General features: G+C 40.9%; 1 protein-coding gene across 1 annotated transcript; it reads right to left on the bottom strand.

The window, feature by feature from the left end:
- Window positions 1-1,516: 1,516 nt before the first annotated feature.
- On the bottom strand, window positions 1,517-15,265 carry LOC110051925 (uncharacterized). Its single transcript, XM_020758035.2, has 14 exons — window positions 14,983-15,265; window positions 14,624-14,715; window positions 14,304-14,377; window positions 13,020-13,112; window positions 12,377-12,602; window positions 11,711-11,888; window positions 11,189-11,311; window positions 9,292-9,342; window positions 8,513-8,721; window positions 7,640-7,721; window positions 6,670-7,076; window positions 6,069-6,309; window positions 3,487-5,226; window positions 1,517-3,051 (listed from the first exon to the last, which is right to left on the bottom strand). Exons 1-14 carry the CDS (start codon window positions 15,044-15,046, stop codon window positions 2,852-2,854), a joined length of 3,780 nt encoding a protein of 1,259 aa, XP_020613694.2. The 5' UTR covers window positions 15,047-15,265; the 3' UTR covers window positions 1,517-2,851.
- Window positions 15,266-15,333: the final 68 nt, after the last annotated feature.

Below are 15,333 nucleotides of genomic sequence, written 5' to 3'. Positions count from 1 at the left end.
TACATAATTTTGCTTAAAAAGCTTAACATTCTTACTGGATCTAATATTGATAGGGGGCTTGTTCCACTCTTTCACTGCCGTGACTGCAAATGTCCTTTTCTTTGCGGATTCAAAAATTTCCCTGTCCACACGTAGCAGAAATATCCGGTTTCACTGCCGAATTCGCCGGATGCGTGTGGACGGAAGCCGTATCCGGAAAGAAAAAGTTGCGTATTCAAAAATATCCAGTTACATGCGGACGGGGCCTAAATCTCTATTTCAAATTTATTGCTTTGTTCCAGATTTAGTTTTGTGATATTTTTGACAGCGACAAACAGAGTAAACACTTAAAGAGTACCGCGAGATTCGTAGGTAAAATATAAATTCATTTTTCAATCGACGCTGTCCTCAGCGTCGACATAGTTCTGCGCAGAGTATTGGTCAGTTTTGTTTGTGGAGAATCACTTACGCCACGTGTTTGCTTTCATATAAATATTGGCATATTTTCATATGAATTTGCAGTTCATCCAGAGAGCATCTATTACAAATTCAAATTGACTTTGAACAAGAAGGATTTCTATCGCGGGATAGTTGAATCACCCTCGTCAGCTATCATGGGATAGAAGTCTCAAGTTAATAATCTAAATTGTTTAAAGAGATACAGGAGCAGTGGCGGATCCAGACCTTGAGGTTAGGGGGACGGGACAGATTTTTTTGCTTGCCCTGCCATGCCGGCTTTCCTTCTTCCTTTCTTCTGCCTTCCTTCTTCTTTTCCTTCTTCTTATTCCCCACCTAGATCCGTCATTGAGGAGTATTCAGCCCCTTTCAGTGGCGGATCCAGACTTTGAGCTAAGGGGGGGGGGGGGGAGGGGGGAGGGGGGGTTGTTATACTTGCCCTGCCGGCTTTTCTTCCTTCAGTCATTTCTTCTTTTTTCACCCAAAATAAGGGGGGGGGGGGCCGGGCCCCTCCCCTAGATCCGCCTCGGCTATAGTCCACACCGATGAGAACGCTCATCGTTTTAATCGAAAATGCAAAATTTACAAACGGCGTTGTTTGGAGTGGAGACACCTGAAAACAGTGTCTCATCGTATCACTATGGACAACAAAAATGCAGCGGACAATCATCCATAGTATCAGGCAGGGTCCACACTAGTACATCGGAGAAATTTGAAAACGCAGTTTTATTTCTACGGTTAGGCCTACCGTCCACATTAATCCGCCACGAAAACGGAGCTTTTCGAAAGCGCTCTTCAAACCGGAGGAATTTGAAAACGCCGGCTTTTCGTTTTCGTGTAGACGGAAGACATTTTGAAAACGGAGCCGTTCGAAAACGAAGGTGTCACGATAATCACGTGACTTACCTGACCAAGTTTGCCTCAAATACAAATTAAACATGACCGGTGCTTGTTCCGTTTTCAAATTTCTGCGGCGTAGTGTAGACGGTACACGTTTGATGCGTTTTCAGAATGAAAACTCAGTTTTCAAATTTCCCGGGCGTAGTGTGGATGGGGCCTCAGTCAACAAATGGAGCCGAAATACAACAGTGAACAAGTTTATTTGCATAATCCCAGTTCAAACTATACATATGTTGTACATAGTACTATGTAAGGTTATGCAAGTCAATTCCTTGTGTCTCCCCAACCCCTCAATTACATACTGTTTATACCAGCAGTTAGTTCCTACTGCTTTTGCTGTAATCAACAGCTCATATGTTTAACAAGTCCGGCTCTTTTGAACGCGTCAGGACTATTTTGGACAGGAGAGTGACAAACAAAACAGGAAACGCGTAAATTGTGATCCCAGCAAGAGTAAGAGGTATTTGTTGCTTTAAGATAAGGAATTCAGTTTTGCATGTTACCACTCGCTCCGTCTTCGCTAAATGAGTCGAACTTTACAAAATAATTTGGTTTGACTATAACAGTGCGTTTCGGTGCGTTTTCCGCTTTTTCACTGTACAAAAGACTTGTTTACATGTACTGTCTTAATTCTCCTATCCATTCAAACTCATTTTCAGTGGTACAAAATGAATTGTGGATAGTAGAGATACAGTTAGTCTCCGTTTGTTGGTTTTTTTGTTTGTTTTTGGCGAGTAATCATTACATTAAAGGTGCTTACCATTCAGTAAAAAAATCCGGAAATTTCGGTTAAAGTCAAATGGAAGAGTAATTTTCCGGAAAATCCGTTCGGAAATTGTAGACTACCTCCAGAGGTAGTCCTTTTTTTCCCTTCGGAACGGAACAGAACGGCGGAAATTTCCTTACCACTTGGTAAATTTTCCAGTTTCCAGTCTCTCCGCAGCCGAAAACAATTACGGGAAATCGAATTGCAAATGGTAAGAGCCATCTCGTTCGGTTGGTTTGCTGATTTTGGAAAAACCCTTACCATTATTCAACAGTCATCCCAACTGGTTTGTTGTGACAAATGGTAAGCAGCCTAAATTACTTAACTAAACGGACAACCCTCCATCCTTGTTTCCAGTAATACTAGTCAGAGTAAAACAAAGATGTCCTATTTACAACAAGTAATTTAAGGCTGAAAACAGTCCTTACGGCAAGCGTCAACCCAAGAAATTGTGCAGCAAATCCCTGGCAGCAATCTTACACCGATATACAACAAACGCTTTTTCAAATAAATAATGTTATCTTTATCAAGGGAGAAAGAGAAAACTGACGGCATGGCGTACATTTACACAAACAAAAACAAGGCTATCACGTTACTACACATCCATGAATGTACAATCAGCGAAAGCTCTGCTGCTCTTAACGTTAGAATGATATGAAAGATACGGCTTCACAAACGCAAGCTCTCAGTATTCAAACAACGCACTAAATACAAATTCCCCTTGGCAAGTGAGCTTTTCACGGTCTTGAGTCAATTTATGGCTGCAGCTTGCTGTCGCTCTAGTTCTTCTACAGACACCACTTTCCTTGTGACGTCAGGTGAGTTGTGACGTTGTGCTGGAGTAGCCTGTTGTAGAACGTCTTCGCTGAACCATTTGGACAAGATATTACTGCTGCCGACACCTCCTGGAGAATGGCTTTGTGGCGGAAAGTTCATCACCGGACTTGGAACTACAAGCAAAGACATAAGGCTAATAGTCTCAGTTTTTCGCTAAGCACCCACTCAAGAGAAAGAAAATCGATTTGAGCGAAACGGGTGGAAACTGAAAAAAATTTTGACAAAAATTCTGATAAGTGGTATATTTTGGGGTTTCTGATGACCTCACAGGCGGGCATAGTTAACATCTTAACATTCCCAACGGGTTTCCCTAAAGCCTTGCAACAGCACTCGGGAAAAGTTACTGTAGCGTCACACGAAGCATGAACACTTGACACTTTTTAGGTGTCTATGGAATGTGGGCTTTTCACATAAACAAGAGTATTCAGCGTTTTTTCAAAGTAAAGATCGTTCATGAAGCCTTAAAGAGATTTACCACTGCCGGTGTAATATCTGTCTCGACGGTAGGCACCAAGAAATAAAAGAAAACGTCAGACTCTAAAACCTACCTCGTCTTCCATGGACCTGCTGAAGCCCCGTCTGATGGGACATGTGAGGGGAACGAGGTGCCATCATGGCCGCAGGGTTTACAGGTGGATAGCCGGATGACGGACGACCCCCGTACATCATGGCGGCGGCAGCAGCAGGATGGTGTCCAGGAATCATGGGGTACCTTCCAGCTGAGTGTGGAGGCATCCTCATGGACATTGGGCTCATTCCAGAAGAAGGCATTCCCATGGGCGTGCCAGCTGCTGAAGACATCATTCTGAGATAAGCTGCATGGAGCCGCGGTGGAATAATTGCCGGATGAATGGCAGACCTGGGTGGCACTGCCATGCCTGGCATGGGCGAGTTGAACGGCGTGCGCCCTGGATGCCCCCCGTGCATGGCTGGCATGCCTGATGGTGACAAGCGTCCATTTGTGACATGTGGACCAGGCCGTGGACCGTGTGATCCATGGAATGATCTTGGCACGTGATGCACCGGCGTTGGCCTGGTGTCACCTCCGTGCATTCTGTGTGGGTGGTTCAGAGGTAAATTCTCGTGAAGAGCTTCGGAGCTGCTTATCCTTTGAATGCCATGCACGTTATTTGGATTGTGGTGAGACACTGGGTGACCGCCCGACAAGTTTTCGCTTCTCTTTGTGTGATAGGCATCTTCATAGACAGACGACTTGTCTGAAGTAACATGTGGCTGCTGTTCATATGAATGAGACAAGGGCCTACCTTCATTAGCCGCCACAACTCGGGTGATGCCGTTGCGACTACCTTTGGCCTGGCTTTCCAATGAAGTGCTGCTGTTCCCAAATAACCCCAGAGGTGGTTTGTTGCTATCATCTCTGGTCATTAATCCTTTCGATGCCAACTGCTGCGGTGAGAGCAGAGCTGCCTTGTCAATGAAGGGATGGCGTTGAGGGGTGCACGGGGCCGAGTGAGGTAGTGGTTTTGGCGGTCTCAAAGGAGATCCTTCCTTCTGGTTAAAAGAATGCAGAGGAGAGGCAGGTTCGGAGTGAATGCCACCCTTAAGACTAGAGAATGGCAATTGAGGTGAGCCAGGTAGAGGTTTGAAAGCAGTAGGCTTCTGTAAAACTAGCGAGCAGGTCTGTGACAGCTGCGTATCACTAGACACCATGGATTTTGGAGAAAGCATATGATCTCCTTTAGCAGCAGTACCATGAGTTGGTGTGTGACGTTCGCCTGTATAACTTTGAAATAGCCCTACTTTGACTAGATCATCTCCACTGCCAGACTGTGAACTGGCTTTCGAATGAGCACTGTCAAATGGCTGTAATTCAGACACACCTCTCCTACTAGCTACATTGTCACCTTCAGCTGCAAGACTTGCTTTAGACTGGTCTTCAAAGTTGGGTTTTGGTGTCTTCTGATCTTGGTGAATCTTTCTCATGACGGATGTCGGCATAAATGACCGGTCTGGTATGTGAGGAGAATTGGCCTGACCTGCTGATACAGGTTTTGGTTGCACTGCTGGCTGGCTCCGCGGTTCAGGAGCTCCACCGGACTTAGTGTACTTGTCTTGTGGTTTCCTCAGGGCTGGCTGCTGACCTCCTCTGTACGGCATGCTGGGTCGAGGTCCTGTGTGGTACAGAGAGGTGACTTGTGGTGGTATTCTATGCATGTTGACACTGCCAAACCCAAGAGGTGGGCTCTGCCTCTGGTGTGCCAGCATTGCAAGTGGAGAGGGTGATCGACGAAGCAAAGGAGACGCAAACAGATCGTGAGGAGGTGTTGCTAAATAGTAAGAACGAAAAAAGGCATGAATGAAGAGAAATTATTGTGGAATTGATGTAAACCTCCGAACAGTTTACGAAGGAAGACGAACATCAAAGATCCAGTAACAAAACAATGAGAAACAAGGGTGGCCTAGACTCAGTGGGGAAGATGATAAGGTTAACCACAAACGACGACCTTTTTACTATGAGTTTAGGGAGTTTAAGCAAACCAGAACAGCGCCGCCAACAAGAACTTCACCGAAGAGCAGAACAACGGCTATGCATGCTTGTTCTACATCTTTGTACCTTTCTTAGTTGTCCACTGCAAAACAACGTGGAATAACCGTGAAGCATGAGCGCGAATGTTTCGTATTTTGTTTTCAAATTCAACACCGTTATTACGTATTTAGACTCATCAGGTTACTGAACAGATCTAACATTCAAATTCAAAATAATGTAATCCATTTTCTTCCAGGCGTCGTCCTTGGCGTCATCGTCGTCATTCCTTAAGCTCCCTTTTTTTCCTGAGTCATAAGAATCACTGAGAATGATCGTGAAGACATTAGCTTTCCACAAGTAGATCTTCAAGGCTTAAATGGTAATACACACTGGAAGGGGTTGAACGAAGTTTAAGGATCTATTACATGAAAAAGAAAAATATGCTTATAACTTGTGGGCTAGAAGTTGATTCTGTGGAGGGATCACCAGGTAGATCGGTGGACGAATAGAAGCCATAAGTAACAAAAGGTTTCTCTGTTCCTCTTTCTCGTGTAAAACGTAACTCGTTCTTGCATTATTATCTACCGAAATCTTAGTACACATCACCTGTGTTGTAGGCTAACAGTGAACGAGAACACACACCTATGGAATTGTACTTGTGGAACACCTCCAGTGGAGATGGAGGTCTATTCAACTGTGGTACAACCTGTGCTGGTGACGGGGGTCTGTGATCAGACAACGGTGCCTGCATGGTCATCTGCCTCAGCAATTCAGTGGGTGATGGCGACCTCCTCAGATCCCGCAGGGGAGATGGAGTGTTCCTCGGAGTTCTGCGCTTGGGGGAGGGTGGCCTTGGCAGCAAGCGGGTGGGTAAGCCAGTTATCTTGATGCAAAGACAAATAGGGGCTCATTAGTGTAATGGCTGACTCACTGACTGACTGACTGACTGACTGACTGACTGACTGACTGACTGAGAGACGGACGGACAGACAGACCAACTGACAGACAGACTGACTGACTGACAAACTGACAGAGACTGACCGGCTGACTGAGAAACAGACAGACTGGACTGAAAGAATGACTGGCAGACAGAGAGACGGAGAGACAGCCTGTCGCATACTTGCAGTAATACCATGTTTTTAACGTTTCCTTAGCATAAACGGTTTCCAATCAGTAACAACGTGGGCAGAATGACCAACTGCACTTGTTTAGTGACTATTAATAACATTACAAGACAACTTACTGTAGGTTGAGGTTTCTCTGGTAAGGTGCCCGATGACTTCATCTTCTCCACAAGCATATTAAATGCAACCATTTCTTCATTTGGTTTGGGTATTTCAATACCTCTACTGATGTTTTCTTTGTTCTGCTCCAAATCAGGGATTTCTTTCTTGGAAGAGCTCTCAACATCTTGAGTTACATCAGCTTCAATGTCTTCCAAACGAACTGAACCCTTTACTTTGCTGCTTTCCTTGCCTGCTGACATGACTTCGTCCAACAACGGTTGCACACTGATCTGAGATTTCTGCAGCATATCTGCTAGACTGTGGGACTTAATACCGTCATCCACTGAAGGCGCAATAGGGGTGAATAAGTAATTTGGTCCTGGTGATGGTGTACAAGGCGTGTTGGCACCTCCACTTGAGAAACCTAATGGAAACAGTCACTCAGTCATACAAGCATCTCTTAGTCAATAGACAGCACACTTAAACATGGTCACAGCCATATTCAAACAATGCAAATTATAACCCTCAGTAAGCATACACCTCCCCTAAGTGGACACCAAAAGGTGTCCACTTACAGGTTGTTTTGACTGTCCAGTCAAACAGCTAAAACCTCTCAAAGTAGGCAATTACTGAACTCTAGCTTAGATAAATAAATAAATAAATAAATAAATAAATAAAATAAACACATTTATTGACCACTTCCACAATGAGGCTTTTCAGGGCCTGTGAAAACAGTGATGAAATAAATAATGTAAACAAATGTAATAGGTTAAAAAATCCAAATGGAAGGCAGCAGACCAGTTGGCTATTTACAAACTTGGCTAAGGATTTGAACTGAGGAATACCGAGAACAACACCAGGTAGAAGTCAAAACAGGACTTTAACCTGTCACTCCCCGATTTCAATTCATAGGCCCTAAGAATTGGGCCACACTACCTCCACCCTAGGCATCAACACTAGGATAGGGCTGTATCACTGCAAACTCACCTGTACTTCCACTTCTACTACTGCTGTAGTTACTTCCTGGTTGACCAAAAAACTGGCAAAATCGACTACTGGTTTGGTCCACCTGATAAGATAATGTATAAAGCTATTTAACAATTGAAGAGGTGCATCAAAAAAAGCACCGACTCTTGATCCCATGTCAAATTCTCCTGTTTTTGCAGAAGGAATCAGAAAGCAATTTGCTAAGAGAATCTCAAAGTCCATCAGATGTCACTTGAGGTCTTGTGATGTTATAACTCAGACAAACTCAAACAAACAGAAAGGAGGAAGATTTAGGCAGAAGCTTTTTCAAGTGCATAAGCAAGTGTTCCTAAAAAAAATTCTTAAATTGAAAATTTGGTGTTCATTTTCCTCCTATTTCTCTCAGAACATGTTTATGTTGTCCTTCTTTCACTGGGTTCCAATAATTTGCATTCTACTTTTAGACTTTGTGTGCTTAGTTATGATTAGGCAGTACATGTAAGTGCATGTTTTCTGAGCAAATAGCATGGAGGGAAAAGGCAAGTTGACCATAATGGACTTGAGCATTTGGAGAGCACTCAAAAAGCTGGAGACGCTCTTGGCCACGCCTCAAGTAACTGCATTGCTACTCTCTTTCTCTCCAAACTCCTGCATGAATCCACTAGGCAATAGATTCACACTAAGAATGACTGAATAATTCCTAAATAAACAAGGATGGCAGCAACTGGATTTGGGTGTTTCCTAAAATGTGTGATACAAGAAACTGTGATGTAAAGAAACTACACATCAATAACTTGACCAGGCAGCAAGAAACCTGAAAACTAAACCAAGTGTAAACTAAGACACACTAGTTTAGAAGCCTTTAGTACAACACTAAGGCATGGAAACACTTACCCCTCCTGTGAAAGGGAGCAAAGTGTCACTCAGGAAAAAGTCATTGATGTCAAAAGGTTTGGCTTTTTGTTTAATGTCGTCAGGAGCAGTTGTGCTAGTGCAATCATCAGTATTGGTTTTCTTGTCACCAGCAGCATCTTGGGATAGGCTACTGTCTGCGACTGGTGATGAACTGTTCAGTTCACCATTAGAAGGGCCTTTCTGCCCCACTGAAATAAATGAACATTATCAACTAGGTGAGAAAACATACTTTTTGCCGTAACTGTTGGAGGTAAAATGCTCAAGAATACAACATAAGATCTTATGAGGCTGACCATCAATATATCATCAACTATTCAAAATACTTCACAGTCAACACTTACTAACCCTCCCTTCTATCAATCACTTATCAGTGGAAGGACTGTAAAAATTCTGATGAACATAAAGGCCCTTTTGGTCTGCTTGTTATTATTAGAAAGAACTTTTTTAATTTGAAAAAGAGTTGTCAATGGGCATCTGGAAAGGATTTTGAACGTTTTAAAAAACATGTTAGGTGGAAGAAGGAAACAAATCTGCCAACATAATGATATGAAACGCCAAACCAATTCTGTAAGAATGAACAAAACAATAACAAATTATCAAAGGCCTTTGCACATGCTATCACAAAATATAATCAATACAAGGTAGAGTATGTACTTGTACCATAACAAAACATAACATGCACATGTCAAAGATCTTCATTGATAACACGACTCTTGAGTTCTCACATCATGAAGTGAAAGAAATCCTTTTGTAAGTACCTGACAAAATTGCTTTGATCTCATCAGAAGCAGACTTGCGTCTCTCACGGTCTAGTCAGTCATAGAGATAAATGGAAAAAAATTATCATGTTTCATACAAGCAACATGTATGCATTTGTATTACAGGTGAGCTGACTACTTCTTTAACATTCAATCAAATTGATGGCCTTCATGCAAAAAGGGCGTTTATAACATTTTGGGCCGATTGTTATTTTTTTGCAGGATCGAGCTAAATTTTGCAGACTGACTTGTTTTGACATGAAAAGCATTGTTGCAGAATTGTTTTTGTTGTTTTGGGATTTGTTTTTGAGAAATAACATATGCAAAAAACTCAGTTTTCAAAGGGTATTTTTTGGAGATCTTTTGTTGAATGAAAAACAAAAGTCTGAAACCTTTTGTTTTGCTATACAATGAAGTCATCAAAGAGAGGCATTTGCCACTAGTTGTTGGAACCCATACAAGTTTTATTATTCATACAATCATGCTATTCTCTTACTGTTGCTTCATTAGCACAAGCAAATAAGGCGCTGAAAGGGCCGGATTCGAGGTTGGTCAATTTTTTCTTTCAGGTCTATTTCTCTACTTCTATCAAAATGAAAACCATCTATTTTTTAAAAAAACTGTGCTGTCAAAGCTGGTAAAAGTAATCGTTTAAGTTCGCGTCGTGTCCAAATCCACCTTTGAAGGATTCCCTCCAAAAGATGCTGCTCCAAAAACTGAGTGTTTTTGCATACGTTATTTCTTGAAAATGAAGTGCAAATCAACAAAGACAATTACACAATGATGCTTTTCATGTCAAAACAAGTCAGTCTGCCAAAAATTAGCTTGATCCTGCAAAAAAACAAAAATCAGCCTAAAATGCTATAATGATACGCCCTTTTTGTACGAAAGCCTTAAATTTTCCTGGCTTGAGGAGCCTTTGTTACCTTGTTGTTGTGGTCATTATTGTGCAGTCAAGCTATAATTCAGAGCAGTTAAGCTACAAAGAGTTAAAGTTGAACATGAAAATTCTGCACCTAGAGTTCTCAAAAGGAGCCTGTTACTGGCAACATCACTGTTTCTTTCATGATCTTGGCTCTACTGCACTGGTCTTCTTATTCTTTGGAAAAGATGGCAAAGCCAGCCTGCTACCTACTCTGATGATAAAGTCGTGTACTTCAAAACTTTGTGACCAACCCCTGCACCCAGTGCTGGCATTGTTTTTAGAGGACACAAGATGATGGTGAACAGTCAAGAAAAACTTGACAGATTCAATTAAGGAACATGATAAATGTCACCTCTGTGCCGAAAGAGAAACGTTAACCCATGTTTTTGTTACCTGTTCTGAAGCTCAGCCTTTTTGGTCTGTCGTTAATAATTGGTGGAACTCCAAATTAAAACATAGATATGATCACTCTCGATAAAAATGAAATAATATGTGGCATGACTGATAACTTCGCTCGTCGTCTTGGCTTAAACCTCTGCATGATTCTAGCCAAATATTATTTATATACTGCTTCAAGAAAAGAAGAAGAGTTTTATTTGGAAGCCTTCTTAGCGATTCTAACAAATAAAATAAAACTGAGAAACATAAATCTACAGTAAGTCACAATTTAATATGTAAGAAAGACACCTATTGTAGCTAACGTCCTACATGAAAGTAATGTAATATATTAATAAATTGTAAATAATGTTAGTATCGTAAGTTTTGTTAGTATTGTTAAATCCTAAGTTATGTTAGCACTGTAAGTAGAGCAGGTAATTTTCGTATGTAATGTAATGTTATTGTTGCATTAAAAAATTAAAAATAAAAGAAAAACTTAAGACTACATTAGACGTTAGAAGCAGTCTTACACTCCACTCACAGGAGCAAAGAGGATGCGTGAGTGAGTGATGTTAGACCTTAATGTATCCACACCTCTTTTAATAACTTCATCTTCATCAAATCCCTTAAGCTCCATGGTTTCAAACTGACTTGAAGGACCAAATGTGAACCATTCTGGCTCTTCATTTTGAGTTTCTTTACCTTGCTTCTTTCTGACTGTATGATTGAAAATTGTTGGCAAGTAAGTGTCTTCTAACTAAAACAAATGGCTTGCATGGGCTGCAAAAAGATATGGAGGGCTTGAAAAAAGTGCCGTCCAGTTGTCTGGAACAAGTAGATTCTCCTTCTGGGCAAGTGGCTTTTCATTCTCACTTTCCCGATGAGCGGGGGATCAGGCAAGTCATCTGCCAACTAAATCATCAAAAAAGTAAACTAAGACTTGCCCAGGGCAAGCAATATTTGAGAAATACTTGTCTTAATGGCAAACTGGAATACGGATTGGGATTGGGTGCACGCTTTCAGGAAAAACGCAGCCAAGCTGAAGTTCTACCACAGTTCACTATTTTTCTCTTCTTCTGTCAGTGGTAATTTGTGGAAAATAAAGTGAACGTGTACCTTGAATGTTTCTCCCTCGTGTAGATTCTTCCCTGCTTCTTTTTCGCTCCTTGTCCCTCTCTCTATTTCCTCTGTCTTTGTCTTTGCCATATCCTCGTTCAGTTCTGTCTCTGTTACCTCTCTCCTCCCTTTCCCTCTCTTTTGGTCCTGTGTATGTCCCTGATAGATCCTCAGGGTCCTAAAAGTTTCAAAACTGTGTTAACAAATCAACAAATCACCATTCAAGGAGGTGTAGCTTTAAATGTTATTTGTGCAGACCAAGAATTTTGGTATTAATCTTCAACTTACAGGATTGTGCTATAAAACAGGTTTAAAAACCTTTGCATAGTTTAACATTGCATCTTCTACCACTTTTTTTTGCAACTTAAGGATTTCACAGATGAGTGCAAAATGTCTCTCAAAGACTTTGTCTTCCTCTCAGTTCCTCAAAGCAAATTATATGTGCAAATACATTTAAAAAAAGGCAATGCTTTCAGTTTTAAATACTTGCTTTGCCAGTAGCATTAGTCATGGTCAGTTAAAGCTAGAGTGAGATTGAATAAATAAGTTAATATTATACAAATAAATATTTACTGTGAATATGACAAAGAAAGCCTTTCCTACAGCTCTCAGAACTGCCATACACACGTATGAAATGTAGATGAACAATTACTAAACAAGTTGCACCTTGTTCCTTTCTTGTAAAGGTGTACGTTCTTTAAAGTCTAAGGCTTTTCCTCTACCCACTCTTCCAGTGAGCCGGCTTCTTCCCTCCCGCTCGCGATCAGTTGTTCTGCTTAAGCCAGTCTTAAGTCTGTCCTGTTGGATGTTTCTTTCAGGAGCACTTTGGGGAATTTGACAGCCTTGTACAAAGCTTTGACGCTGAGGGCTCAGTACTATGCCATCCTCAATCCTGGAATTAACAACAGTTTACAAAAATGTTCTCTATTCAATTAGTAACAAGAGAATAAACTAAAACTAGATGCAATGACAAACTGATCTTCCTTTTTTCAGACTACAACAGATTCAGGTTGAACATTCAGGGCTGCCATCAAGTTTTGAGTCACCTGTAGCCTTATTCTCAACACCCATATGGCACAGCAAACTTGTTACTTTATGGGTGATTCTATCAACAACATGCAATTTCTCCCCTTAGCGTCAAGGAAAAATCAAGCACACTCAATCGAAACAGGTGTTACACGTACCCTCCCTTAATGAGAGCCCTGACATTTAACAGTCTCAGCCATGGCTTGAGTCCAACTTAGCCTAAATTTTCTTCAGTCCAAGTAGAACTTAAAATTATGTTTTACTTCTTCCTAACTCTACTTACACAAGTTGTTTTTTGAGTTCCTCCCCAGGTGATGCACATCTTTTTCCTCCAGAGAAGGACTGATGCCATATCTCAGGATCCCACACACCATGCCTGGTAAAGAACAAGTAAGTAATTAATAGAGAATGGTAACAAATCATTTGATGTTAATTCTGATCTGATGTTGTAAGGGAACTAACTATAGGTAGGGAGAATTTTCCTTTATTTTGCAAATAAATATAATAATGTCACTGTTGATAACTATAAGAACTACGACATACAAGCAATCAATCAATCAAAAATTATTTATGTGTCAGAGTTTAAATAAATAAAATCAAGAGGAATTTGCAGTGGCACATCCCATGAAGTGGCTCTTCATCCACTGTTTCCAGATCGAATTGGAACTTAGAAGTGTTGATTTTTGCGGAGAGAGAAAAACCAGAGAACTTATGGAAACACACTCAGAGCAAGGATGAGAACCAAAGACAAACTCAACCCACTTATTACACAGTGTCAAGGATTCAAACCCGGGACATATTGGTGAAAGGTGAGCATTCTAACCACTGTATCACCCCTGCTCCACAGTTTAGAGTTAAGCTAGTTTAGCTAGCCAAGGGGAAACACCACTCTACCAATCAAGGACACTTAATTAATGATATACCAAGCTCATACCCTTACCATGAAACAATTGGGGGTGGAAGGGGCCTCTGCTCCTCCGTTGAGACTCACTATCAAAATTATTTTCCATTTAATACTTAGCCCTCGACTCCCTCTATTCTTTCAGTTATATCAAATGGTAGCCCTTCAGTCTGCCACCTTTGATCCATCACCTCAGATTTCACTGTTTCTCAACTCAGTTATAATGTAAATTCATGGAAATTGATTCAAGATGATAAAAAAAAAAATTTGTCTTGATCTGCATGTCAAAATGCGGTTTATGGGGGGGGGGGGGGGGGGGAGGTGTCAGAGGGTTAATGCACAAATATGATTGGCATTTTACCAGTAATATAGGTCAGCAAAGAGGAAACTACTCTACATGTATTAGTTTACTGAACCATAATGACTGCAATGACTGAGAAGAGTGTACTAGATATACCAAAGTTTAGAATTGGTTGGTGTAGGGATCAAAACAATTAAGTGATATGTAATAATATGCAAGTGTAAAAAAATTACAAACAATTTTCCTGCTTTAAACAAATTACAATTTTATTATGCTTAATTTGGAGAACGGTATAGTAATATTACAAAGTGTACTTAGCATTATTTAATTCCTAGTTACAGAAAGAAAATATTGACAGAGCAAACCTGACATGCTCCTCGGAAAGAATTGATGGCCAAAGTTTCGATGCTGGAGACTCTCTCAAATTGAGTAAGTCCTCCTGTTGTAAGAGATGTCAAACAACATACAATGATTGTTGTAAATAATCCGTATATTTGTACACATTACAAATTTCCCTTGCTTCATGGAAATTTTCTTTCTAATGAGCACCGTATTGTGCTACGAGTCTTTGCAAAATTACAATCACTTATAAATCCTGCACTATTACTTTAACGCAAAAGGGAAGAGATTTAGATAGAAAATCAACGCGGAGTTATTTGCAATAGTTCAACAGATAGCTTGTCACCTTCGAGTATGTAACACGTGGCCTATTTTTATCTGTTTCCTCTCCTTTTTTCATTGAGATAGCATAGCCTTCGTTTGGCTGAGTAGTTGTTCCTAAAATACAAAAAACACCGTTAATATTAAATATAACTTAACACCCGGAGCAGCTATTTTTGGAAGTATGACCAGATAAGACAACTGACTCGACAAATCTTCTTCAAAAACAAACTTGAGTTGTTATTATTCCATACAACTGCCACAAAACCTACAAATTTCGCGTCGTTTGATGACTCAAACCTGAGAAGGAAATAATCTCAAACCGTCCTGTGTAAACTTGTTAAATTAACTCAGGTTTCTAAATCTTCTTGACTATTAGCTTACCTTGACCAGATAACCTATCTTTTGTAACGACATCGTCTTCTGCTGACAACTCGGCAACCTCCATCTGAAAACTCAGCGTTGAAAGTTGTCGTATTTTGAGCAGGAACTCCCTTGAAAAGAGGTTAATTCCTTCGAGAATTTAACCTCAAAAAAAGCAGCTTTCATTACCAAACCCCACGAAATTAAGAATGATCTCTAATACTCCTCGCATACACAGTCAACGTCCATTTTGAAAATCAGGAAAGGAAATCGCACAAAGTCGCGCTTGCGTATTTATGATGCCTCACTTTAAAGAAGAGCATTTCCGCTTCTTCAGGGGAGGGGTTAGTTGCTCGTGGGCATGGTAGCGAA

The sequence above is a fragment of the Orbicella faveolata genome, unplaced genomic scaffold (assembly GCF_042242905.1).
Source record: "Orbicella faveolata isolate gen_17 unplaced genomic scaffold, um_ofav_v1 contig_47, whole genome shotgun sequence".
In the NCBI taxonomy this organism is placed as follows: Eukaryota; Metazoa; Cnidaria; class Anthozoa; order Scleractinia; family Merulinidae; genus Orbicella; species Orbicella faveolata.
The sequence above is the reverse complement of the archived record's forward strand: the minus strand, read 5'-3'. Positions and strand labels throughout refer to the sequence as shown.

Coding starts and splice junctions, on each gene's coding strand:
- LOC110051925 (XM_020758035.2), bottom strand. CDS start 15,046: ATGGAGGTTGCCGAGTTGTCAGCAGAAGACGATGTCGTTACAAAAGAT. Junction 8,722..9,291: donor GATCAAAGCAATTTTGTCAG/GTACTTACAAAA, acceptor CATTTATTTCAG/TGGGGCAGAAAGGCCCTTCT. Junction 7,722..8,512: donor TGCTCCCTTTCACAGGAGGG/GTAAGTGTTTCC, acceptor TTATCTTATCAG/GTGGACCAAACCAGTAGTCG.